Raw genomic sequence first — 25,710 nt, forward strand, 5'->3', positions numbered from 1 at the left:
ATAATATAACTACTATAATACTGCTCCTATATACAAGACTATAACTACTATAGTACTGCTCCTACATATAGGAACATTACTATAATACTGCTGCCAATATACAAGAATATTACTACTATAATACTGCTCCTATATACAAGAATATAACTAGTATAATACGGTTCAGGGAAGAAAAAGAGCGCTGCACCTCACACCTATGGCTAATACTAGTGTAAACTAGGCTAAATAAAACACACATCAGAATTTTTTGTATGAATTGATCAAGCCACACTGCCCCATGTACCACGAGCAGGTATCTGATACACATGGGTCCCTACACTAAGTCCACACTGTGCCGGTCAGTGACCACTACCCCCGCAGGCGTGCACAGTCAGGGAACGGAGGCCATGGGACCTCCCTGTGACCCCCATGTCACAGGACCAGACCCGAGAACACCACACCAGAACCCGGCCAGCACCGCCGGCGGAGAAGGTCGCCCCCAAAAACAGCACAAGTCTGGATGAGGTATGGTGAGTGCATGGTATAGCTATGGTGAGTGCAATACCTCATCCAGACTCGTGCTGTTTGGGGGCGACCTTCTCCGCCGGCAGTGCTGGCCGGGTTCTGGCGTGGCATTTTTGGGTCTGGTCCTGTGACATGGGGGTCGCAGGGCCGGCTGACCGGCACAGTGTGGACTTAGTGTAGGGACCCATGTGTATCAGATACCTGCACGTGGTACATTGGGCAGTGTGGCTTGATCAATTCATACACAAAATTCTGATGTTTTTTATGCAGCCGAGAGGCACTAGTATCAGCCATAGGTGTGAGGTCTTTTCTCTCCTGTATTGCATTTTGCTTTCTTTCTTAGTGTATTGCACTCCTCCTGGTAAGACCCACATGACCGCCATCAGCAGGAGACATCTGAGTGCACATGCTTTTAATCCCTCCTGTCTGTCCCATTCTATCTGCAGTAGCTATGGTGAGTGCAATACCTCATCCAGAATCGTGCTGTTTGGGGGCGACCTTCTCAGCCGGCGGTGCTGGCCGGGTTCTGGCGTGGCATTTTTGGGTCTGGTCCTGTGACATGGGGGTCGCAGGGCCGTTCCATGGCCTCCCTTCCCTGACTGTGCACGCCTGCGGGGGTGGTGGTCACTGACCGGCACAGTGTGGACTTTGTGTAGGGACCCATGTGTATCAGATACCTGCACGCGGTACATGGGGCAGTGTGGCTTGATCAATTCATACACAAAATTCTGATGTTTTTTATGCAGCCGAGAGGCACTAGTGTCAGCCATAGGTGTGAGGTGCAGCGCTCTTTTCTCTCCTGTATTGCATTTTGCTTTCTTTTTTTCTTAGTGTTTTGCACTCCTCCTGGTAAGACCCACATGACCGCAATCAGCAGGAGACACCTGAGTGCACATGCTTTTAATCCCTCCTGTCTGTCCCATTCTATCTGCAGTAGCTATGGTGAGATGTTTTTTGGTTAGGGACTCATGTGTATCAGAAGACCTGCACGTGGTACATGAGGCAATATGGTTTGGCCAAATTATATACTAACTTTTGATGTTGGTTTTAAATGTAGCTGAATAAGCTTTCGTGTCAGCCATGGGTGCGATGTGCAGCCATTTCTGTCTTTTTGGCTTGTGCATATTTTATGTATTCTGTCCCTTTTATCATTGTGGCTAGCACTCGTGCTTTGTAAGACCCATGTGATCCAAATTAGCAGGAAGCACCTGTGTACATAAGGGGAGGATCTCCTAGTATTCTCCCATTCTACCTGCAGAGGAATGGAGAGAGAGGTAAGAGCTTGTTCACACTTGTGTTGCTTGGCGTCCACTTTTTCCGCCTGCGGGGTTCGGGGGGCCCTTTAGGGTCTGGTCCGGTGACAATGGGGTTGCAGGGCCATTCCGTGGCCCCCCTTCTCTGCTTGCACACGTTTTGCGGGGATTGTGGTTGCTGACCGGCACAGTGATGTTTTTTGGTTAGGGACTCATGTGTATCAGAAGACCTGCACGTGGTACATGAGGCAATATGGTTTGGCCAAATTATATACCAACTTCTGATGTTGGTTTTAAATATAGCTGAATAAGCTTTCGTGTCAGCCATGGGTGCGATGTGCAGCCATTTCTGTCTTTTTGGCTTGTGCATATATAACTACTATAATACTGCTCCTATACACAGCAATATAACTACTATAATACGAACTGGAGAGAGTGGAACGGCTGCACATCCCATCTATGGCTGATACTAATGCCGCTAGGCCTATATTAAAAATCCACACCAGAGTGTCTGTATATGAATTGATCAAGCCATATTGCCCCGTGTACCACCGCGCAGGTCCTCTGGTCCACACGGGTCCCTACGCTGACTCCACACCGTGTCGGTCAGCGACCGCCAACCCCGCAAAGCGTGCACATGCAGGGAAGGGAGGCCATGGAACGGCCCCGCAACCCCAATGTCACAGGACCAGACCCAAAAAGCCCCACCAAAACCCAGCCAGCACCACCGGCGGGGAAGGCTGCCCCCAAACGACACAAGTATGGATATGGTATTACACTTACCCTTGCTGCTCTCACAGAATGGGGAAGACATAAGGTCCGGACATGTGAGCACAGACATCTCCTGCTAATTTTGGTCATGTGGGTCTTATAAAGGAGTGCTAGCTGTTCAGAGAGGGAGAACTGTGAAACACGAACTGGAGAGAATGGAACCGCTGCACATCCCATCTATGGCTGATACTAATGCTTGTGCATATAACTACTATAATACTGGCCCCTATGTACAAGAATATAACTACTATAATACTGCTCCTATATACAGGAATATAACTACTATAATACTGCTCCTATATACAAGAATATAACTACTATAATACTGCCCCCTATACACAAGAATATAACTACTATAATACTGCTCCTATATACAGGAATATAACTACTATAATACTGCTCCTATATACAGGAATATAACTACTATAATACTGCCCCCTATATACACGGATATAAATACTATAATACTGCTCCTATATACAGGAATATAACTACTATAATACTGCTCCTATATACAGGAATATAACTACTATAATACTGCCCCCTATATACACGGATATAAATACTATGTACTGTTGAGGAATATTGACACCTCTGCATTACTTTCCTATGTAGAAGAACCCTGTACGCCCCCAGCTCCTCGCCCATCTATACCTGGAAGCAGGTTATACTGTATACAACATACTGGATCATTTCCAGCCTAACAATGGCTCCATCTCCAGACATCACCCCTCCCTGCGGGGACAGCGCTGCAGAAGGTTGCACTCTGCAGAGTGGGATGAGCTCATAAAATATTACCACATTAATCTGGTTTGTCTGCTTTGGTCAGATGCTTTGTAGCATACTGTCACTGCAAACTGGTAAATTGGGTTGTGCTTCTCTTGTAAGTCCTGGAGGTAGTGTGGGTGTTTGTCTTAAGGTGGCGCTCCTCCCTGAACACATAATACTATGGAGGTGGGGGGCCATTGTGATGAAACAATCCTCTTAAAGGGGTTATTCAGGATTATTTAAAAAAAAAAAAAAAAAAAGCTACTTTCTTGCAAAAACAGCGCCACCCCTGTCCTTAGGTCGTGTGTGGTATTACAATTCAGCTCCATTCACTTCAATGAGGACAGGAGTGACTTTTCTGGAAGAAAGTGGACATGACTTTCTAAGTCTGGATAACCCCTTTTTTTGGTCTGAGAGGAATGAGCAGTCCATACAGATTACAGGGCCTGTATGTGCTGTATTATAGGGAACATTAAGATGACCCCTACAGGCCGCCTCCTTCTGGGGTTATGTGAGGCACCATGTGTGTTTGTGAGGCTGGACCTCCTCCTATCAGGGGGTGACATATCCTGCCAATAGGATAGCACAGTGTAGGAACACCTTAAAGGGAATCTGTAATTCAACTGCTGACACTGTTAGATCAGGGAGACACCTAGTACCTTTCATATATCTGTCTGGGCTTCCAGAATATAGAAAAATGCTTTTATCCTCTGGTACAAGGAGTCAAAGAAGCTTCTCCAAGCTCCGGCATAGCTGCCATGCCTCCTCTCTCCCCCTCCCTTCCTGCTGTATGGAGTCCCCAGCAGGGTCAGGTATAGGGGGGGATAGAGAGGTGATGTTACGGCTCGCTGCTCTTCAGGAGCTCTGGAAAGCCTCTTTAAACTTTTCTTACTATATAATTTTTTCCCCCCTACATCCTGGAAGCACAGACCGATATATGAATGGTACCAAGCGTCTTACTGATCTGTCTGTGCTTCCAGGATGTTGAATTCTTTTATAGTATATTGAAAAGAATCCACAAGGCTTTCCTGAGCTCCTGAAGTGCAGCAACCTGTAACACCACCTCCGCCTCTTGTACCTGACCCTGCTGAGGACTCCAGGTGTCAATCAAGCAGGGAGGGAGGGGAGAGGAGGCATGGCAGCTGGCAGCTATTCAGGAGCTCGGGAACACCACATTGACTGCTTGTACAAGAGCAAAAAAAGATTTTTCTGCATCCTGGAAGCTCAGACAGATATAGGAAAGGTAGCAGGTGTCTCCTTGTCCTAACAGTGCCAGCAGTTTGAAACTTGCTTTCTAGCTGATAGATTCCCTTTAAACACTTGAAGGGATTGTCCTGGCTTGGAAAAACAAGGTACAGTAATACCTCCTTATGATGGGAATGTGTTCCCTGCAGCTGAGAGAAGCAGGAAGGAAAGTTTTTACAGCCGCCCGCTCCTGCCTCTCTCGGGAACACCCCCTGCCCTGCTCAGCTATTATTCTCCCGCAGCTCCCCGCCACTAGAGACCTCCCTCCCCAATGGCGGTTGGGGAAGGGTATGGGAGGTGCTTTGGGCCTGTGGGGGGCTCCCCGAAGTGGGGACAGTGGTCACTTGTGAAAGGGAGCAATGGGGAGATGATACCTGAGCAGTGCAGCAAAGCAGGAAATTCCAGTCAATATGATGGAAATCCCCCTTCTTTACAGGGTGTTCCCCAGAGAGGCATAAGCAATTTAAAAAAAACAAAACTGAATAACCCCTTTAAGTATTGGGCAAATTTTTTATTTTTTTCCTCCTCTCACATCACTGGTCTGGCTATGTACACCAGAGGTGGCGGGCTCAGGAGTGGAGGAGCCAAATTCATTCAAAGTGACAACCGATTACTACCTGCAACCAATCCCCACTGATAATTACCGACATGAGTAATCACGCTGATGTCCATCATATAACCACAACCACAAAACCACTGATCCATTGTCACAGACAGCCCAAGGAGTCATCCTGGTTACTGATGCCCTGGGTTTGCAATGTATTATGTAAGTAGAAAGGAAACAGGAGCAACATGGCATAAAACAGATACTACTGGTGCTGTAAAAGGGCAGGGAGCAGTGGGAAGCCTTGATTTACCTTTGAGGACCAATGAGGATCATCTTCCGCAGGCGAGACTTTATCAGCCTTAAAGGGGTTATCCAGCGCTACAAAACTATGGCCACTCTCTTCCAAAGACAGCACCACTCTTGTCTCCAGTTCAGGTGTGGTTTGCAATTAAGCTCCATTCACTTTAATGGAACGGAGTTACAAAACCTGCACCCAAACTGGAGACAAGAGTGGTGCTGTCTCTGGAAGGAAGTGGCCATGATTTTGTATTGCTGGATAACCCCTTTAAATCAGCACATGCTAAGCCCTGCCTGCACCTGTAATGTATCCTGATCCTAATCCCCCATGTGATGCTTTGTTTCATAACTCGTTGCCCTTGGTAACAGCCTGCCAGGCAGCCACTAGGTTGGGTCACATGATCCGTCCTATTAGTACTGGCAGTTGGTTTTCACTTCTAATGCAAGGAGGATTGTGGGAAAGTGTCTGCACTGTTGCCTGGCAACAGCAGGGTCACAGTTTAGAAGGGAAACCAGGAAGAGAATAGATCAATGGGGAAGAAACATGGAAAAGAGATATTGGTTACTTTATTACAAACACTGCATTTGTTCTCCTGTACATGTGTATGTGTACACATCTGATTTTACTTCCTCTGCTTTGTGGCACCCCTTTAAAGTGACACTGTCACCCCCTTTTTGTATTATGACATCTCTACACAAGTTTTAGGGGTAATTTTAGCAGTTTTCATACCTTATTTTATATCAAATCATGGTGCTTGTTCCAGTAAAAAGTGATTTTTTTTATCATCTGCACAATGTGCCACCTGGGCGGGGCTTCTCAACCAAAGCACCAATTAGCCTCGCCCATAACCGTGCTGTAGACCCTGCCCCGTGACATCACAACATAGGCCCCACCCCTTTAACTGCTATTGGAACGGGCCAGCCTAAAGTTCTGGGCTTCACCCCCCCCCTCTAGGTTGGCCCATGCCACTGGCCGACAAGTGGCAGGGCCTTTGCGACGATGACGCCACCGGGTGTGAGGCGATGTTGGGTGGGCTAAGTGAGCCCTGTCCAGGTAGCACAATCCGCATCCATTTTTACTGGAACAGGCACCAAGACATATGATTTAAAAAAAATGCTAAATTTACCCTTTACACCTGTGTAGAAAAGTCAGAATGCAAAAAGGGGGGGGGGGGGGGAGACAGTATCACTCCATTTTTGTAGCCCATCTCTATTTTATCAGTATCTTTTTATAGGGGAGGTCTCCAGAACTGGACACAGTATTCCAGATGTGATGTCACCAGGGCTCTATACAGCAGGATCACAATCTCCCTCTTCCTACTGGTTATACCTCTAGCTATACAGCCCAGCATAATAGAAAAATATTTTTTTTATATATACACATACATACACACAGCCCAGTGTACCATTATACAGTATATATTTATAGCCCAGCATACGACTTGCTTTCACTACCACCTGGCTGCACTGTTGACTTATCAAAGGGGTTATCCAACACTCCAAAAACATGGCCACTTTCTTCCAGAAACAGCACCTCTCTTTTCTCCAGTTCGGGTGCAGGTTTCTAATGGTGCGTTTACACAGAAAGATTATCTGACAGATTATCTGCCAAAGATTTGAAGCCAAAACTGGATTTGAAAAGAGGAGAAATCTCATGCTTTCCTTTATGACCTGATCCCTGTTTATAGTCTGTTCCTAGCTTTGGCTTCAAATCTTTGGCAGATAATCTTTCTGTGTAAACGCACCATTACTCAGTTCCAGTAAAGCGAATCAAGCCTAATTGCAAACCACACCTGACCTGGAGACAAGAGTGGTGCTGTCTCTGAAAGAAAGTGGCTGGCCATGTTTTTGTAGCCCTGGATAATACCTTTAGGGCTGTCAGATATCTCTACCCCTAAACCCTTCTCTTCTGAAGTCTTTGATAACATTGGATTATCGACATGATACTCAGAGAATTCCTCTTCCCCAAGTGCATTATATTAGTGATTTACTGTAAGGCTCATAAAAGTCTGAGGCAAATTTAGTCACTTTAGGACCAGACTGAAAGGCTTTTTTTTTTTTTTTTTTTTTAATGTTACATAAAAAGCCCTGTCTAATCACTCTGCAGACCTGACGTTGTTTCTGCACGGAAACAACTGGAGATGATCGGTGCCACATAGGTATTAAAAATACTATAGAAAACTACCTATAGTAATATAATGAAAATCTGTCAGCCAGGAGGAAGGGGGCAGTATCAGACCATGGCTGGTTACCAGTAATACTCACCTATAGGGTCACTTACCTTACTACTCTAATCATAACACAAGCAGCCCTGTTCTACTATGTACACACTGCTGCCTCCTAAATGTAATACTTTCCCCACTTCCTTAGAAGTGGGGAAAGTATTACATTCAGGAGGCAGCAGTGTGCACATAGTAAGAACATAACTAGATGGCCAGTCAGTCCACTCCTCTGCCAGTAATTACAGGAGTAAGGCACCATTATATCCTAGGCAGCCTGTTATCCTACTTGAAGTTGTACTGAGCGGCTGGCTGGGGTGTGCAGCACACCTCAACTTACTATAATTCGCAATCACATTGGGTCTTAGGCCCAGTGCCATACAAACTGTTGACGCGTCTCAATGAGTCAAATGGTTGTACAAATGATAGTATCGCTTTAAAAGGGTACTGCAGGGGAAATAGAATTACTTTACAAATCTGTATAACATTTTCTATTTAAAAATCGCCAGTCTTCCAGTACTTATGAGCTGCTGTATGTCCTGCAGTAAGTGTTGTATTATTTCCACTCTGACAGTGCTCTCTGCTGCCACCTCTGTCTGCGTCAGGAACTGTCCAGAGCAGCAGCAAATCCCCAAAGAAAATCTCTATTGCTCTGGACAGTTCCTAAAGCCCCTATTCCATGGGGCGACTATGAGGAGCAAACGAGTGCTATCAGCGCTCGTTTGCTCCTCGTTCTCCGCTTGGTGCCACCACTATTACACGTGGCAGCAGCAAGCGGCTAGATCGTCCGGGCAGCACATAGCATACAGCAGCAATCTGCTGGCACCGCTCCTATACCAAGGAGTGCCGGCAGCAGATCGTTGCTGTATGAGTCGTTTGTCTTTCCACATGTTGAAAGACAAACGACTGCAACGATCAGCCGACTTGAATGATGTCGGCTGATCGTTGCCTTCTATTCCACGGGACGATTATCGGCCGCAACGGCCCATAATCGTTCCGTGGAATAGGGCCTTTACATGGACAGAGGTGGCAGAAGAGAGCACTGTGTCAGACTGGAAAGAATACACCACTTCCTGCAGGACATGCAGCAGCTGATCAGTACTGGAAGACTGGAGATTTTTAAATGGAACTAATTTACAAACTTTCTGCCATCAGTTAATATAAAAACATTTTTCCTCTGGAGTACCCCTTTAATTTACCTATCAGGCACAGTATGGACCCTTCAGAGGTAGCAGACCAATTTTCCCCTAAAAGTAGTCACCAGTAAAAGTCTACAGCCACATTGCATTGCGTTTTTGATAGGATCTTGCTGTATACCAGGGTCAGGGACTATAAACATGATGTACCCGACCTGCAAATGAGCAGCCCATATTACTAGATATCACAGACTGTCCGGACTGTCCTGACACACACAGGTGACATTTATAGCGACCACCAGGGGCCCAAACACCAAGCACTCAGACGCATACAATGATCAGGCGGCTTTATTTTTTATGTTTTTTTTTTTTTTTCGTTTTCTGTCTGCGGCTTTCCATATCACGTGATAAAAATAATACGACCCCAGAGGCAGTGTTAAAAGATAGCTTATTCATTGGTCTCTTAACAGGCTCCGTGCATTACAATCATTGCAGATAGAGAGGTCGATGCCACCCGAGGCGACCCCCCACCCCCCATACTGAAGGATAGAGGATACGCTGTTAGCAACATGTTTTTACTAGTGATATCTTAGCCTGGATCATGGAAAGCTCAGTCTACATTATCATAAGGGGAACGGGAGGGGGACACGAGCCAGAGTTCTTGTATGCTGGCAATGGAGAGACCATAAGATGGTCCCTGATGCTTTCAACATGGCACAGCCATGCCGAGGGGGGCACCCCACAATAGAGGGGCCCTGTAACATCATTCATAATCAGCCAAGACATATAGCTTAGTGTTATGTTTTTTTTTTTCTTTGATAAATCACGCTATTGTCGAGCAATGGATGCCAGCTCGAATGCAGCATAATTGCAATGAATAGGCAAATAGTGGCGGCGGTGGTGATGGTGGGGGGGGCACATGACGTACAATGTCCACAATGCGAGCGAATGAAGAGAGCCCCCCCTATTGATGAGAACGTGGCCCATGGATGCTGAACACTGAAATCAGGAAACGCGCCGAATCAGGAACACCTGTTTTCCTGAGAAAAGCTGAAAGCAGATTGACGAAAAAAAAAAAAAAAACCCTCTTGCCCCTCAGGCTGTAGATTTGACCTTAAAATGGCACTGAAATGAATGCCCCCCTAGAGGCAGAAAAAAAACGTATAACAAGACGTGTTCACACTGGCACGGGTCCAATGTGGTGGCCGCTTCGTCTCCTGTGATGGTGGGATGGAGCGAAGGGTGAAGGGGAGGCCCCTTTAAGATTTAGGTTTGGATTCTTCTGGTGGTCGGTGGTACTCTGATGATGGGGGTCACCTTTAAAAGAAAAAAGAATAAAGGGGGAGAAAAAACAAACAAAAAAAAAACTGAAGTTGGACCACCAAACTAGCTGTGAGAGGGGAGGGAATGGAGACGCCTGAAGAACATCCCCGCATTGAAGGTACTCGAGTCACAGTGTCGAGCTTTAGCATCACTAGTCACCGCCGCCCCCGATACAACCCCTCCCCCCCTACCCCGCCCAGTTTTGTGCAGCTTTGTCCTGAAGATTAAGGAAAAAAAAACAGTCTTTTTTGTCTTTTTATGTTTTGACTTTTAAAAAGTTGGATGTAAATGTTCAATACTTCACTCCGGGGACAAACTCCTTCGCATCGGGGTTCAGGTTGCTTTTGCTCTGGTGGAAGAAACAAAAAAGATTACGTGTTACATTAATTTTTTGGAACAAGGTTTATGTAACATGTAATGAGCATACGTCTGTAATATAGAAAATAAGGATAGAATATAGAAATTGCGGAGGGTCACATCAAAAAGAGGAAGCATTTCCCTAACAGGTGTGGGGGAGTGAGCAGAGTGCCGCAGGTTCCTGGGGAGATGAGCGGCGGCTGACAACTTCCAGCAGCCACTTACTCCCTCTTTCTATGGAAATAATGGAGGAGTCCCAAGAAATAGCCAAAAGGCTCAACGACTGATCAGACTGATCTGCTGGGGGGGGGGGGGGGGGGGGTCACTGTGTACATACATTACTGATCCTGAGTTACATCCTGTATTATACTCCAGAGCTGCACTCACTATTCTGCTGGTGGGGTCTCTGTGTACATAGATTACATTACAGATCCTGAGTTACATCCTGTATTACACTCCGGAGCTGCACTCACTATTCTGTAAGTAATGTACACACAGTTTCCACCAGCAGAATAGTGAGTGCAGCTCTGATGCCACCTGGACCCCCTGAATGTTTTGGCTGATGGTATACACTCAGTGCCCCCTGTCAGTGACTTTCCTCACACCAGGAAAGTAAAGGACTGTCAAAGGATCGGTGAGTAATTGTAGCGGCCCCCTTCTTCCCTATAGTCTGCAGGAGACGGTGCACTGTATGAATCCACCACACTCACCAGGATGTCCTCTGAACTGTGAGCGTCGTTGACTGTGAGACCATTTAACTGCTGCTGCAACTGCCCCACCCCCTGCGGCAAGTCACGCGAGGGAATGAACCAATCCTGATCCTCTTCGTCCAACATCTCCTGGAAACAGCGGTCAAGGAACTCCTGTTCTTGCAATTCTTCCTCTACCTAAACAGCAAAACATATCCCGGGGTCAGTGTCTGTAACAGTGACAACAGTGCCCCCTATAGGCGAGCAAGATTACACACAGGTGAGCACACAGTTTTCCCTCTGGTAGCAGAGTCCGCTCCGTCACTCACATCCAATCACCTGCAGTGAAGACATTGGGTCCATACATTCATCAGTATCTATATACTGTAACCAATAAACCACGGACAGCAGAAGTGGTAATGGCGGTCAGGAAGGGGGTGTCAGATAAATGGAGTAGAAAGTTGGCTGGAGTGTACGAGAGAGGGCGTTTGGTAAATGAGGACTAGAGATGCGAGCCTGCCGGAGTGTACTGGAGAGGGTGGTCGGTAAATGAGGACTAGAGATGCGAGCCTGCCGGAGTGTACGGGAGAGGGTGGTCGGTAAATGAGGACTAGAGATGCGAGCCTGCCGGAGTGTACTGGAGAGGGTGGTCGGTAAATGAGGACTAGAGATGCGAGCCTGCCGGAGTGTACTGGAGAGGGTGGTCGGTAAATGAGGACTAGAGATGCGAGCCTGCCGGAGTGTACGGGAGAGGGTGGTCGGTAAATGAGGACTAGAGATGCGGGCCTGCTGGAGTTGGCTCGCTTTGCATTTGAATACCGGTGGCTGAAGTTGGATGCAGCCCCAGGGATACAGTCATAGGCTGTATATAGGGCGGGGCTATAGCGCCAAAAAATAACATCTTAATCCAACCTACCCCCCCCCCCTCAATTCATCAAAATGTCAATAATTTATTTTTAGCGAATTATGATGGGTGTAGTACGAGAGGCACAGTGGATAAGGGGAGTAGTAGTATCAGGAGTGAAAGTAGTAGTAGCCATAGTATTGGGAAAAGTAGGAGTAGGAGAAGTAGTAGCCATAGTATCGGGAGAAGTAGGAGTAGTAGTAGCCATAGTATCGGGAGAAGTAGGAGTAGGAGTAGTAGTAGCCATAGTATCGGGAGAAGTAGGAGTAGGAGTAGTAGTAGCCATAGTATCGGGAGAAGTAGTAGTAGGAGTAGTAGTAGCCATAGTATCGGGAGAAGTAGTAGTAGGAGTAGTAGTAGCCATAGTATCGGGAGAAGTAGTAGTAGCCATAGTATCGGGAGAAGTAGGAGTAGTAGTAGCCATAGTATTGGGAGAAGTAGGAGTAGTAGTAGCCATAGTATCAGGAGTGGGGGTAGTAGTATTAATAGTAGCAGTATAAGGAGTGGGGGTAGTAGAAATAGTAGTAGTATCAGGAGTGGGGGTAGTAGTAGTATCAGGAGTGGGGGTAGCAGTATTAATAGTAGCAGTATCAGGAATGGGGGTAGTAGAAGCAATAGTAGTAGTATCAGGAGTGGGGGTAGTAGTATTAATAGTAGCAGTATCAGGAGTGGGGGTAGTAGTATTAATAGTAGTAGTATCAGGAGTGGGGGTAGTAGAAGCAATAGTAGTGGGAGCAGCAGTAATAGTTACCTGTTAAGCATGGTGGGGGAGGGGCAGGGCGCTGTGCTCTCACCCACTCTTCAGCAATTGCTCTCTCCATCTCTCCTGCCCTGGGAGCTGCTCAGTGCCTGGCTGCTGCTCCCTGTTCTGTTACAGATGGTGGCAATTTTGTGGGTGGGTGGTGGCGGCCATCTCCTTAGTGTGAACGGGCACTCTGACCTGCACAAGGAGCAACTTGCCTGGAGCGGCACTGGTCTCCCTGCAGGTCTGAGTTTTTTTTCTTTTGGAAAACCATATTACCTATACTGATCACCGATAGCCTAAAATGGCATAGAATGGAGGTAGGATGCTGGAGGGGGCCGGAGCCTGTACAAGAGCTTCCCATGTGGTGAGAGAAGGATTAAAGAGAGAGCGGGGAGGAATGTGAGAAAGGGGGGGGGGGGGGGGGGAGATAGTAGGGGGCAAGGTGACCCTTAGGGCCCGTTCACACTGAGCAAAAGTGGCAGAATTTCCAGCGGAGCCTGTGCCGTAGATGCAGCTTGAGATGCCGCCGCTTCCACTGATTCAATGGGATGTCCCGGGCGCCTCTGCTCTCTGCCCAAAGCACTGACCTGTCAGACTCTGATCCAGCTGCATGGAGACCAGGTGTGTAGAACGCTCCCCTTACTCTCCAATGTGCTACTCTATGTGGGGGGGTTGTTGTTTTTTTCATGTTCTACAACTTCATGCTTCATTTTTTTTTAATTATTTTATTAGTGTTTACTTGTTAGTCCATATAGTGAGAACTATTCTTTTAGATGATTTCCTGTTTTGCTTATAGATTGCTGTAATAAAGATATACTGTAATACTATGTAATATAACTCCATAGAGATATACTGTAATACTATGTAATATAACTCCATAGAGATATACTGTAATACTATGTAATATAACGCCATAGAGATATACTGTAATACTATGTAATATAATGCCATAGAGATATACTGTGATACTATGTAATATAACGCCATAGAGATATACTGTAATACTATGTAATATAACTCCATAGAGATATACTGTAATACTATGTAATATAACTCCATAGAGATATACTGTAATACTATGTAATATAACTCCATAGAGATATACTGTAATACTATGTAATATAACTCCATAGAGATACTGTAATACTATGTAATATAACTCCATAGAGATATACTGTAATACTATGTAATATAACTCCACAAAGAGATATACTGTAATACTATGTAATATAACTCCATAGAGATATACTGTAATACTATGTAATATAACTCCATAGAGATACTGTAATACTATGTAATATAACTCCATAGAGATATACTGTAATACTATGTAATATAACTCCATAGAGATATACTGTAATACTATGTAATATAACTCCACAAAGAGATCATTGTCATAAAAACAACTTTTAAACTTGCAGCCCTGTGCCCAACGGCCGTGGCTTGGAGTATCTGTGCCCTAACTTTGCACCGCCTCTCCGTCCTTCCTCCCCACCCTCTTCATCATTAGGAATGCCACTGGAACATTTTCTCCATGCTGAACATTGCACAGGTGCCTTAACGATCCAGCCCATGTGCCGGGCTGACACAGGTGGGGAATAGTAGACAATCTGCCTGGGGCATTCCTAATGAGGAGGAGGGCGGGGAGGAGGGACAGAGGGTGTGCCAGCCTAATGCATACACAATCTAGGCCACGGCCGTTGGGCACAGGGCTGCCAGTTTTAATGTTGTTTTTTAGGACAATAACTGCATCACCTGCCGAAAGGACCCCAGGACAGATCTTTGATTAAAAGCAACTATCTGACGGTACAAGTGGTTTGGGGGGGGGGGGGGAGGGCAGCTTTGTCAGATTGTGGGTACAGAGTCGCTTTAACAGCAATGGCGCTGACATGCCCCCGCCCCTTTCACGGAGCGTCGCGCTCCCCTCCCGGCCAGACATGGAGCTCCCCAGTCTCTGGAGGAGGCCGCAGGGACTACAGGATAAGTTGATTGTGTTGCTGCATGTCCTGCAGCGGGATCGGGTGGTTCCGTGCAGACCCCCGATCCCGCTGTACATCTCCAGGACACGCGATCAACTTATGTAGTCCTGCGGCCTCCTTCAGAGACTGGGGAGCTCCAGATTTGTCCGGGAGGGGATTGGGTGTGTGAAGGTGAGAGGAGGAGGTGTATGTACCCTCCTGCTCCAATTACCCACAGCTGCGCCAGTCCCCTTCAGTGGCCCCCCGTCACCCCAGTCCCCTTCAGTTTTACCCCATTCCCCCTCAGTCATCCCAGTCCCCCTCAGTCTCCCCTAAGTCACCCCTCATCTATACCTGTACTACACCCCTTATCCACTATACCTGTACTACTACTACTACACCCCTTATCCACTATACCTGTACTACTACTACTACACCCCTCAGCTATACCTGTACTACTACACCCCTCAGCTATACCTGTACTACTACACCCCTCAGCTATACCTGTACTACTACACCCCTCAGCTATACCTGTACTACTACTACTACACCCCTCAGCTATACCTGTACTACTACACCCCTCAGCTATACCTGTACTACTACTACTACACCCCTCAGCTATACCTGTACTACTACTACTACACCCCTCAGCTATACCTGTACTACACCCCTCAGCTATACCTGTACTACTACTACTACACCCCTCAGCTATACCTGTACTACACCCCTCAGCTATACCTGTACTACTACTACTACTACACCCCTCAGCTATACCTGTACTACTACTACACCCCTCAGCTATACCTGTACTACTACTACACCCCTCAGCTATACCTGTACTACTACACCACCCCTCAGCTATACCTGTACTACTACTACACCCCTCAGCTATACCTGTACTACTACTACACCCCTAATATGTACCTGTACTACTACACCCCTCATCTGTACCTGTACTACTACACCCCTCATCTATACCTGTACTACTACACCCCTAATATGTACCTGTACTACTACACCCCTAATATGTACCTGTACTACTACACCCCTAATATGTACCTGTACTACTACACCCCTAATATGTACCTGTACTACTACACCCCTAATATGTACCTGTTCTGTTACACTGGGAAGCAATACAGTTGTTGTCTGAAATATCATTAAAATAGTATCTGACGCTGCAAGGAGAAAAATGGTCCAAAAGCAGAGCAACAGAGTCCCGCCCACCAGCCTCTACCCCACAACAGGTTCCAGCGTCCCCCCTGATAGCCTGTGTCCCACAATGAGCAACAGCGTCCCGCCCACCAGCCTCTATCCCACAACAGGTGCCAGCGTCCCACCACTCACCTGTCTGTTGAAATCCTCTTCATTCTCCATCCACATGTATTCTGCGAACGGATTGTTCTCATTCTCGTCGTGTCCGTTGACCACCTGCTCGTCCTTGGACTTGTTGTTGGACGAGGAATTCCCGATGTTTGAGCCGTTCATCATGGCGGTATCTGAGGAGGAGAGAAGAGCGCCATTACATATACACTACGTTACTGGTCCTGTACTGGGATCTGGTCTGAGGACTAACGGCCGTATATTACATTGCACAATGTGTGAAGGAAGCGAGCGTCAAGCTGTCAGGGATGGGGTGGAGGGCAGGTGGGCGGGCTGTCACCCGCCTCCACACTGTGCTGTATACCAGAGGAGACGCCTGCTGCTGATCCCTCACCTGCCCCTACACTGTGCTGTATACCAGAGGAGACGCCTGCTGATCCCTCACCTGCCCCCACACTGTGCTGTATACCAGAGGAGACACCTGCTGCTGATCCCTCACCTGCCTCCACACTGTGCTGTATACCAGAGGAGACGCCTGCTGATCCCTCACCTGCCCCCACACTGTGCTGTATACCAGAGGAGACGCCTGCTGCTGATCCCTCACCTGCCCCCACACTGTGCTGTATACCAGAGGAGACGCCTGCTGCTGATCCCTCACCTGCCCCCACACTGTGCTGTATACCAGAGGAGACGCCTGCTGATCCCTCACCTGCCCCCACACTGTGCTGTATACCAGAGGAGACGCCTGCTGCTGATCCCTCACCTGCCTCCACACTGTGCTGTATACCAGAGGAGACGCCTGCTGATCCCTCACCTGCCTCCACACTGTGCTGTATACCAGAGGAGACACCTGCTGCTGATCCCTCACCTGCCTCCACACTGTGCTGTATACCAGGAGACGCCTGCTGATCCCTCACCTGCCTCCACACTGTGCTGTATACCAGGAGACGCCTGCTGATCCCTCACCTGCCCCCACACTGTGCTGTATACCAGGAGACGCCTGCTGATCCCTCACCTGCCTCCACACTGTGCTGTATACCAGAGGAGACGCCTGCTGATCCCTCACCTGCCCCCACACTGTGCTGTATACCAGGAGACACCTGCTGCTGATCCCTCACCTGCCCCTACACTGTGCTGTATACCAGAGGAGACGCCTGCTGCTGATCCCTCACCTGCCCTCACACTGTGCTGTATACCAGGAGACACCTGCTGCTGATCCCTCACCTGCCCCCACACTGTGCTGTATACCAGAGGAGACGCCTGCTGCTGATCCCTCACCTGCCCTCACACTGTGCTGTATACCAGGAGACACCTGCTGCTGATCCCTCACCTGCCCCCACACTGTGCTGTATACCAGAAAACGCCTGCTGCTGATCCCTCACCTGCCTCCACACTGTGCTGTATACCAGGAGACGCCTGCTGATCCCTCACCTGCCTCCACACTGTGCTGTATACCAGGAGACGCCTGCTGATCCCTCACCTGCCTCCACACTGTGCTGTATACCAGGAGACGCCTGCTGATCCCTCACCTGCCTCCACACTGTGCTGTATACCAGGAGACGCCTGCTGATCCCTCACCTGCCTCCACACTGTGCTGTATACCAGAGGAGACGCCTGCTGCTGATCCCTCACCTGCCCCCACACTGTGCTGTATACCAGGAGACGCCTGCTGATCCCTCACCTGCCACCACACTGTGCTGTATACTAGAGGAGACACCTGCTGCTGATCCCTCACCTGCCCCCACACTGTGCTGTATACCAGAGGAGACGCCTGCTGCTGATCCCTCACCTGCCCCCACACTGTGCTGTATACCAGAGGAGACACCTGCTGCTGATCCCTCACCTGCCCCCACACTGTGCTGTATACCAGAGGAGACACCTGCTGCTGATCCCTCACCTGCCTCCACACTGTGCTGTATACCAGAGGAGACACCTGCTGCTGATCCCTCACCTGCCCCCACACTGTGCTGTATACCAGAGGAGACACCTGCTGCTGATCCCTCACCTGCCTCCACACTGTGCTGTATACCAGGAGACGCCTGCTGCTGATCCCTCACCTGCCCCCACACTGTGCTGTATACCAGGAGACGCCTGCTGATCCCTCACCTGCCTCCACACTGTGCTGTATACCAGGAGACGCCTGCTGATCCCTCACCTGCCCCCACACTGTGCTGTATACCAGAGGAGACGCCTGCTGATCCCTCACCTGCCTCCACACTGTGCTGTATACCAGAGGAGACGCCTGCTGCTGATCCCTCACCTGCCCCCACACTGTGCTGTATACCAGAGGAGACGCCTGCTGCTGATCCCTCACCTGCCCCCACACTGTGCTGTATACCAGAGGAGACGCCTGCTGCTGATCCCTCACCTGCCCCCACACTGTGCTGTATACCAGAGGAGACGCCTGCTGCTGATCCCTCACCTGCCCCCACACTGTGCTGTATACCAGAGGAGACACCTGCTGCTGATCCCTCACCTGCCCCCACACTGTGCTGTATACCAGAGGAGACGCCTGCTGCTGATCCCTCACCTGCCCCCACACTGTGCTGTATACCAGGAGACACCTGCTGCTGATCCCTCACCTGCCCCCACACTGTGCTGTATACCAGGAGACGCCTGCTGATCCCTCACCTGCCCCCACACTGTACTGTATACCAGGAGACACCTGCTGCTGATCCCTCACCTGCCCCTACACTGTGCTGTATACCAGAGGAGACGCCTGCTGCTGATACCTCACCTGCCCCCACACTGTGCTGTATACCAGGAGACGCCTGCTGATCCCTCACCTGCCTCCACACTGTGCTGTATACCAGGAGACGCCTGCTGATCCCTCACCTGCCCCCACACTGTGCTGTATACCAGGAGACACCTGCTGCTGATCCCTCACCTGCCCCTACACTGTGCTGTATACCAGAGGAGACACCTGCTGCTGATCCCTCACCTGCCTCCACACTGTGCTGTATACCAGGAGACGCCTGCTGATCCCTCACCTGCCTCCACACTGTGCTGTATACCAGGAGACACCTGCTGCTGATCCCTCACCTGCCCCTACACTGTGCTGTATATCAAGAGACGCCTGCTGCTGATCCCTCACCTGCCTCCACACTGTGCTGTATACCAGAGGAGACGCCTGCTGCTGATCCCTCACCTGCCCCACACTGTGCTGTATACCAGAGGAGACACCTGCTGATCCCTCACCTGCCTCCACACTGTGCTGTATACCAGAGGAGACGCCTGCTGCTGATCCCTCACCTGCCCCACACTGTGCTGTATACCAGAGGAGACACCTGCTGCTGATCCCTCACCTGCCCCACACTGTGCTGTATACCAGAGGAGACGCCTGCTGCTGATCCCTCACCTGCCCCCACACTGTGCTGTATACCAGGAGACGCCTGCTGATCCCTCACCTGCCCCCACACTGTGCTATATACCAGAGGAGACACCTGCTGCTGATCCCTCACCTGTCTCTGCTGCTCCCCATATGATGATTTATAAACAACCCCAACCACATCCTGTATACGAGTACAGGAAGAACAATGTGGCTGCACTATACCGCCATATTGAGCACCAGGCATCAGCTCCTTACAGTAATACCACCTCTATCTCCTTCCCGTCCTCTTACAGGCCACATCCAGGATATGTAATACATGTGTATGGGTGATAGAGGGGTCACGTAGGTTATAGTGGTGCAGTATATGTGTATGGTGGCATTATTTGCGCTGCTTTATGACAGCATCCTTCATACGTGGAGGCATGTTGCTTATGTTGCGCCAGCATATTCCACAGCACTGTACACTAGTATATATGTCACTGTATGTGAGGGTATACGCTGGCATACCATAGACAGCACAGAAGATTTAAGAACCACCCCCAGTACAGCCATACTGATGGGGATCACATGATCTGTAATTCCTCATTCTCCAGATCACCGCTTACTGTCATTGAATGGAATCAACAGGACACTGATCACCACTCAGAATGTAGATGGTGCAGTCTCCCGGCTGACACAGGAGCACAGATATGCGGAGCTGACGGGATACAAGTGCCACAAACTCAGCTCTACTACATCCTCCATGTCCAAAGGCTACAGCAGATCAGTACACTACACAGACAGCGCTACTGATCACCATGAGGGCCGCAGCAGGCCTGACAGTCACATGACCCGCTGGGAGGAAGGCCTACTACTGCCTGTATACAGATATACACCTGTGTGTAACAGCCCTGTGCTGGATTATCAGACTTGCTGTACTAGTTATACTGATAGATTACCGGATATAAGAACACACTACCGGACTATCAGAGCCCATAATAGTGCATGTACCAGACTATCAGATAAGCTCATTTTAGGGTATCATTAGACGGGCCGATGGGGGCCCGATAATAAATGTATACGAGTGCCCATCTGCTAGATCAGCGCTCGTTTACAGGGCCTATTACACGGTCCGATAATCGGTTAACAAGGGCTGCATGGACATAGGTACCGATGTCCTTGCAGCCTTTGTTTAAACGTTATACATTACCTGTCCAGGCTGCAGGGTTCCTCTTCCTCTGTGCTTCTCCCCGAGTCCTGCGCGCTCCAGCTTCAGTGTGGCCTGTGTCAGCTGGCAGGTCGCGGCGGTCCCGGCCAGTGATTGGCTGAGCGGCCTGTCAGCTGACACAGGCCATTCTGAAGCTGAAGCGCGCAGGACCCGGGGAGAAGTACAGAGGAAGAGGAACCCTGCAGCCTGGACAGGTAATGTATATTGTCAGCGTCGGCCGCGCACCGCTAATACACGTATTACCCTCTGATAAGATCAGATAAGCACCTCTTAGACCAGCACTTTTATGATATGGCATGATCCATACCAGAGTATCAGATTACCCTCTGATTATCCGGCATGATCAGTACAAAACTATGAGATTACCCCCCGATGATCCCACATGATCAGTACCATCAGATTCCCCCACCCCGATGATCCGGCAAGATTACCCTCCAATGATCCGCCATAATCAGTACTATCAGATTACCCTCCAATGATCCGCCATAATCAGTACTATCAGATTACCCTCCAATGATCCGCCATAATCAGTACTATCAGATTACCCTCCAATGATCCGGCATAGTCAGTACTATCAAATTACCCTCCAATGATCCGGCATAGTCAGTACTATCAGATTACCCTCCAATGATCCGGCATAATCAGTACTATCAGATTACCCTCCAATGATCCGGCATGATCAGCACTATCAGATTACCCTCCAATGATCCGGCATAGTCAGTACTATCAGATTACCCTCCAATGATCCGCCATAATCAGTACTATCAGATTACCCTCCAATGATCTGGCACAATCAGTAGTATTAAACTCCCCCCTACCCCCCGATGATCCGGCATGATCAGCACTGATCACGTAACCTCTGGTACAGAATGTCCTGGATTATCGGGATAGTGCCTAATTATCCATCATGTTCAGCACAGGATCAGTAGATTATGTCAACATACCGGATTATCAGGAGAGTCTCTCCAAACACCACAACCCATTCCGTACCAGAATCTCTGTATTATGAGAGATTACCTATAATCCAGCAGCACGGTCAGTACCCCAGACTACCAGAGACGCTGCCAGTAGTATAAACCATATAGTACCACTACCAGATACCAAACACATGACCAGCCCCAACCAGCATACACAGCCCCATCACACAATCTACCCATAACCGTAATCTAATCTGTAACCTCCCGATAATCCAGACCCCCTTGTAACCTCCCGATAATCCAGACCATCCTGTATCCTCCCCATAATCCAGACCATCCTGTATCCTCCCCATAATCCAGACCACCTTGTAACCTCCCCATACTCCGGACCATCCTCTAACCTCCCCATACTCCAGACCATCCTCTAACCTCCCCATACTCCAGACCATCCTCTAACCTCCCCATACTCCAGACCATCCTCTAACCTCCCCATACTCCAGACCATCCTCTAACCTCCCCATACTCCAGACCATCCTCTAACCTCCCCATACTCCAGACCATCCTCTAACCTCCCCATACTCCAGACCATCCTCTAACCTCCCCATACTCCAGACCATCCTCTAACCTCCCCATACTCCAGACCATCCTCTAACCTCCCCATACTCCAGACCATCCTCTAACCTCCCCATACTCCAGACCATCCTCTAACCTCCCCATACTCCAGACCATCCTCTAACCTCCCCATACTCCAGACCATCCTCTAACCTCCCCATACTCCAGACCATCCTCTAACCTCCCCATACTCCAGACCATCCTCTAACCTCCCCATACTCCAGACCATCCTCTAACCTCCCCATACTCCAGACCATCCTCTAACCTCCCCATACTCCAGACCATCCTCTAACCTCCCCATACTCCAGACCATCCTCTAACCTCCCCATACTCCAGACCATCCTCTAACCTCCCCATACTCCAGACCATCCTCTAACCTCCCCATACTCCAGACCATCCTCTAACCTCCCCATACTCCAGACCATCCTCTAACCTCCCCATACTCCAGACCATCCTCTAACCTCCCCATACTCCAGACCATCCTCTAACCTCCCCATACTCCAGACCATCCTCTAACCTCCCCATACTCCAGACCATCCTCTAACCTCCCCATACTCCAGACCATCCTCTAACCTCCCCATACTCCAGACCATCCTCTAACCTCCCCATACTCCAGACCATCCTCTAACCTCCCCATACTCCAGACCATCCTCTAACCTCCCGATAATCCAGACCATCCTGTAACCTCCAGATAATCCAGACCATCCTGTAACCTCCCGATAATCCAGACCATCCTGTAACCTCCCGATAATCCAGACCATCCTGTAACCTCCCGATAATCCAGACCATCCTGTAACCTCCCGATAATCCAGACCATCCTGTAACCTCCCGATAATCCAGACCACCCTGTAACCTCCCGATAATCCAGACCATCCTGTAACCTCCCCATAATCCAGACCATCCTGTAACCTCCCCATAATCCATCCTACCCTGTAACCTCCCGATAATCCAGACCATCCTGTAATCTGATAATCCAGCAGTCCCTGGTAATCTCTCCGTCCAGTAGGTGGCGCTGTTGTTATGAGTGATGTGGCTCCAGATGTTACACAACTCCTCCTCACGTAATTAGCCGACAGGCTGCACTGCATGCTGGGACTTGTAGTTGTCACGTGCCCCCGGCATCACACACACTGCTGGGAGTTGTAGTTGTCACGTGTCCTCGGTATCACACACACACTGCATGCTGGGAGTTGTAGTCGTCACGCACCCCCGGGGAGGCCTCAGCCATCTCTCCGCTCCCCCTGCCCGGCCCCAGCACATGGCTGCGGGGAGTGTGGGAAAGCTGGGTGACAGCGGGTAGCCGCCATATTGGAGGTGCCCCCACACGTCCGTACGCGCCCGGGCCGGCGGTGTGCTGTGCCCCGTCAGGGAGCCCGGGCCTACCTGCTGTCTCCTCACCTAGAGCCCGGGCCTCGGCGTGCGGACAGTAGAGCGGTGTGCGGTAGGCCTCGTCCCCACGCTCGGTGCTGCTCCTCCGGTAAGCGCGGCCTCCTCCCGTCACTGGTAACGACGCCGTTCAGCTCTCCCCCCTCCTTCACCGATCACCCTCGTTCACTATGGCGAGTAAGTACACCACGCCTCTCGTCCCGCCTCTCGCCTAAGCGGATTGGCTGCAGGCAGACGTCGATCAACGACCAACCCTTACTCTGATTGGCGGTTGAGGAGGACGTGACCAGAGTAGGCGCGTCTTACGTCATATTACGTACACACGTGGTGCAACCACGGCCCCCCCATGCGTGATTACGTCACGCAATCTTACTACGAGCAGGCCGTAATGGGAGGGGAGAGGAGCGGGAGGAGGAGTCAGAAGTAAATAGACAAGCGGGAAAGACTGATGGGCGGGGCCTACTGTTTATAAACTCCTATCAGTTGGGCGGGGCCATGCTTATTCGCTCGTAACGTGGTAGGCGTTGCTTTTGCCAACGTCGGCAGCGTAAGTTACGCTTTGTGGGCGTGACGTGGAGTCTAGCGTGATGACGTGATGTTTACAGGCTCTGGGGGTCACGTGTTACGCTGAAAGTGTGCCTTGTGGTGGGCGCGCATGCGCGGCTGGCCGCCATCTTTGTCTGCACAGTCACGAGCTTGTAACGGCCGTGAGCGCCCTCAGACCGCGGTGTGCGCTGTGCGGGAGGCCGCGGGTGCCGAGGGGAGACGCTTATTCCACTTGGCCTCTATAACTATCTTAGCGCAGTATAGTGCATCCATATGTGTGCTGAGGGGAGCAGAACTTGTTCCGTGTTTGGGGCTTCTCTTAGGGTCGTTATGGTTACAGGGAGACGATGTATGGAGGGGTTACTATTATTACATAGGAATACCTGAACATGTGAGGAAGTATATAGGGATAGGTTCCTGCAGTATCAGGGGTCTATAGGGACAGGTTCCTGCAGTATCAGGGGTCTATAGGGATAGGTTCCTGCAGTATACGGTATATAGTGATAGGTTCCTGCAGTATCCAGTATATAGGGACAGGTTCCTGCAGTATCTGGTATATAGGGACAGGTTCCTGCAGTATCGGGTATATAGAAATAGGTTCCTGCAGTATCAGGTCTATAGGGACAGGTTCCTGCAGTATCCAGTATATAGGGACAGGTTCCTGCAGTATCCGGTATATAGGGACAGGTTCCTGCAGTATCGGGTATATAGAAATAGGTTCCTGCAGTATCAGGTCTATAGGGACAGGTTCCTGCAGTATCCAGTATATAGGGATAGGTCCCTGCAGTATCCGGTATATAGGGACAGGTTCCTGCAGTATCCGGTATATAGGGACAGGTTCCTGCAGTATCCGGTATATAGGGACAGGTTCCTGCAGTATCCGGTATATAGGGACAGGTTCCTGCAGTATCCAGTATATAGGGATAGGTTCCTGCAGTATCCGGTATATAGGGACAGGTTCCTGCAGTATCTGGTATATAGGGATAGGTTCCTGCAGTATCCGGTATATAGGGACAGGTTCCTGCAGTATCCGGTATATAGGGACAGGTTCCTGCAGTATCCGGTATATAGTGATAGGTTTCTGCAGTATCCGGTATATAGGGATAGGTTCCTGCAGTATCTGGTATATAGAGATAGGTTCCTGCAGTATCCGGTATATAGAGATAGGTTCCTGCAGTATCCGGTATATAGAGATAGGTTCCTGCAGTATCCGGTATATAGGGACAGGTTCCTGCAGTATCCGGTATATAGGGATAGGTTACTGCAGTATCCGGTATATAGAGATAGGTTCCTGCAGTATCCGGTATATAGGGATAGGTTACTGCAGTATCCGGTATATAGAGATAGGTTCCTGCAGTATCCGGTATATAGGGATAGGTTCCTGCAGTATCCGGTATATAGGGACAGGTTCCTGCAGTATCCGGTATATAGGGACAGGTTCCTGCAGTATCCGGTATATAGGGATAGGTTCCTGCAGTATCTGGTATATAGGGACAGGTTCCTGCAGTATCTGGTATATAGGGACAGGTTCCTGCAGTATCTGGTATATAGGGACAGGTTCCTGCAGTATCCGGTATATAGGGACAGGTTCCTGCAGTATCCGGTATATAGGGACAGGTTCTGCAGTGTCTGGTATATAGGGATAGGTTCCTGCAGTATCTGGTATATAGGG

At 49.3% G+C, this 25,710-nt stretch overlaps 1 protein-coding gene across 2 annotated transcripts; it reads right to left on the reverse strand.

The window, feature by feature from the left end:
* Positions 1-9,176: 9,176 nt before the first annotated feature.
* PAIP2B (poly(A) binding protein interacting protein 2B) lies at positions 9,177-23,759 on the reverse strand. 2 transcript variants are annotated; one of them, XM_069976305.1, is made up of 4 exons: positions 23,490-23,759; positions 16,064-16,215; positions 11,131-11,307; positions 9,177-10,412 (listed from the first exon to the last, which is right to left on the reverse strand). In XM_069976305.1, exons 2-4 carry the CDS (start codon positions 16,205-16,207, stop codon positions 10,356-10,358), a joined length of 378 nt encoding a protein of 125 aa, XP_069832406.1. In that variant the 5' UTR covers positions 16,208-16,215; positions 23,490-23,759; the 3' UTR covers positions 9,177-10,355. The 2 variants fall into 2 exon arrangements, with proteins under 2 accessions (XP_069832406.1, XP_069832405.1); XM_069976304.1 differs by having other exon boundaries at positions 23,505-23,757.
* Between the last annotated feature and the right edge of the window lie 1,951 nt (positions 23,760-25,710).

This window comes from Dendropsophus ebraccatus, chromosome 7 (assembly GCF_027789765.1).
Source record: "Dendropsophus ebraccatus isolate aDenEbr1 chromosome 7, aDenEbr1.pat, whole genome shotgun sequence".
Classification (NCBI taxonomy): Eukaryota; Metazoa; Chordata; class Amphibia; order Anura; family Hylidae; genus Dendropsophus; species Dendropsophus ebraccatus.

What these genes read in the sequence shown, in the direction of transcription:
- PAIP2B (XM_069976305.1), bottom strand. Translation starts at nt 16,207, where the DNA reads ATGATGAACGGCTCAAACATCGGGAATTCCTCGTCCAACAACAAGTCC. An exon ending in AAGAGGATTTCAACAGACAG is followed by an intron (nt 11,308 to 16,063) that starts GTGAGTGGTGGG and finishes TTTGCTGTTTAG; the next exon opens with GTAGAGGAAGAATTGCAAGA. An exon ending in ACAGTTCAGAGGACATCCTG is followed by an intron (nt 10,413 to 11,130) that starts GTGAGTGTGGTG and finishes TTCTTCCACCAG; the next exon opens with AGCAAAAGCAACCTGAACCC.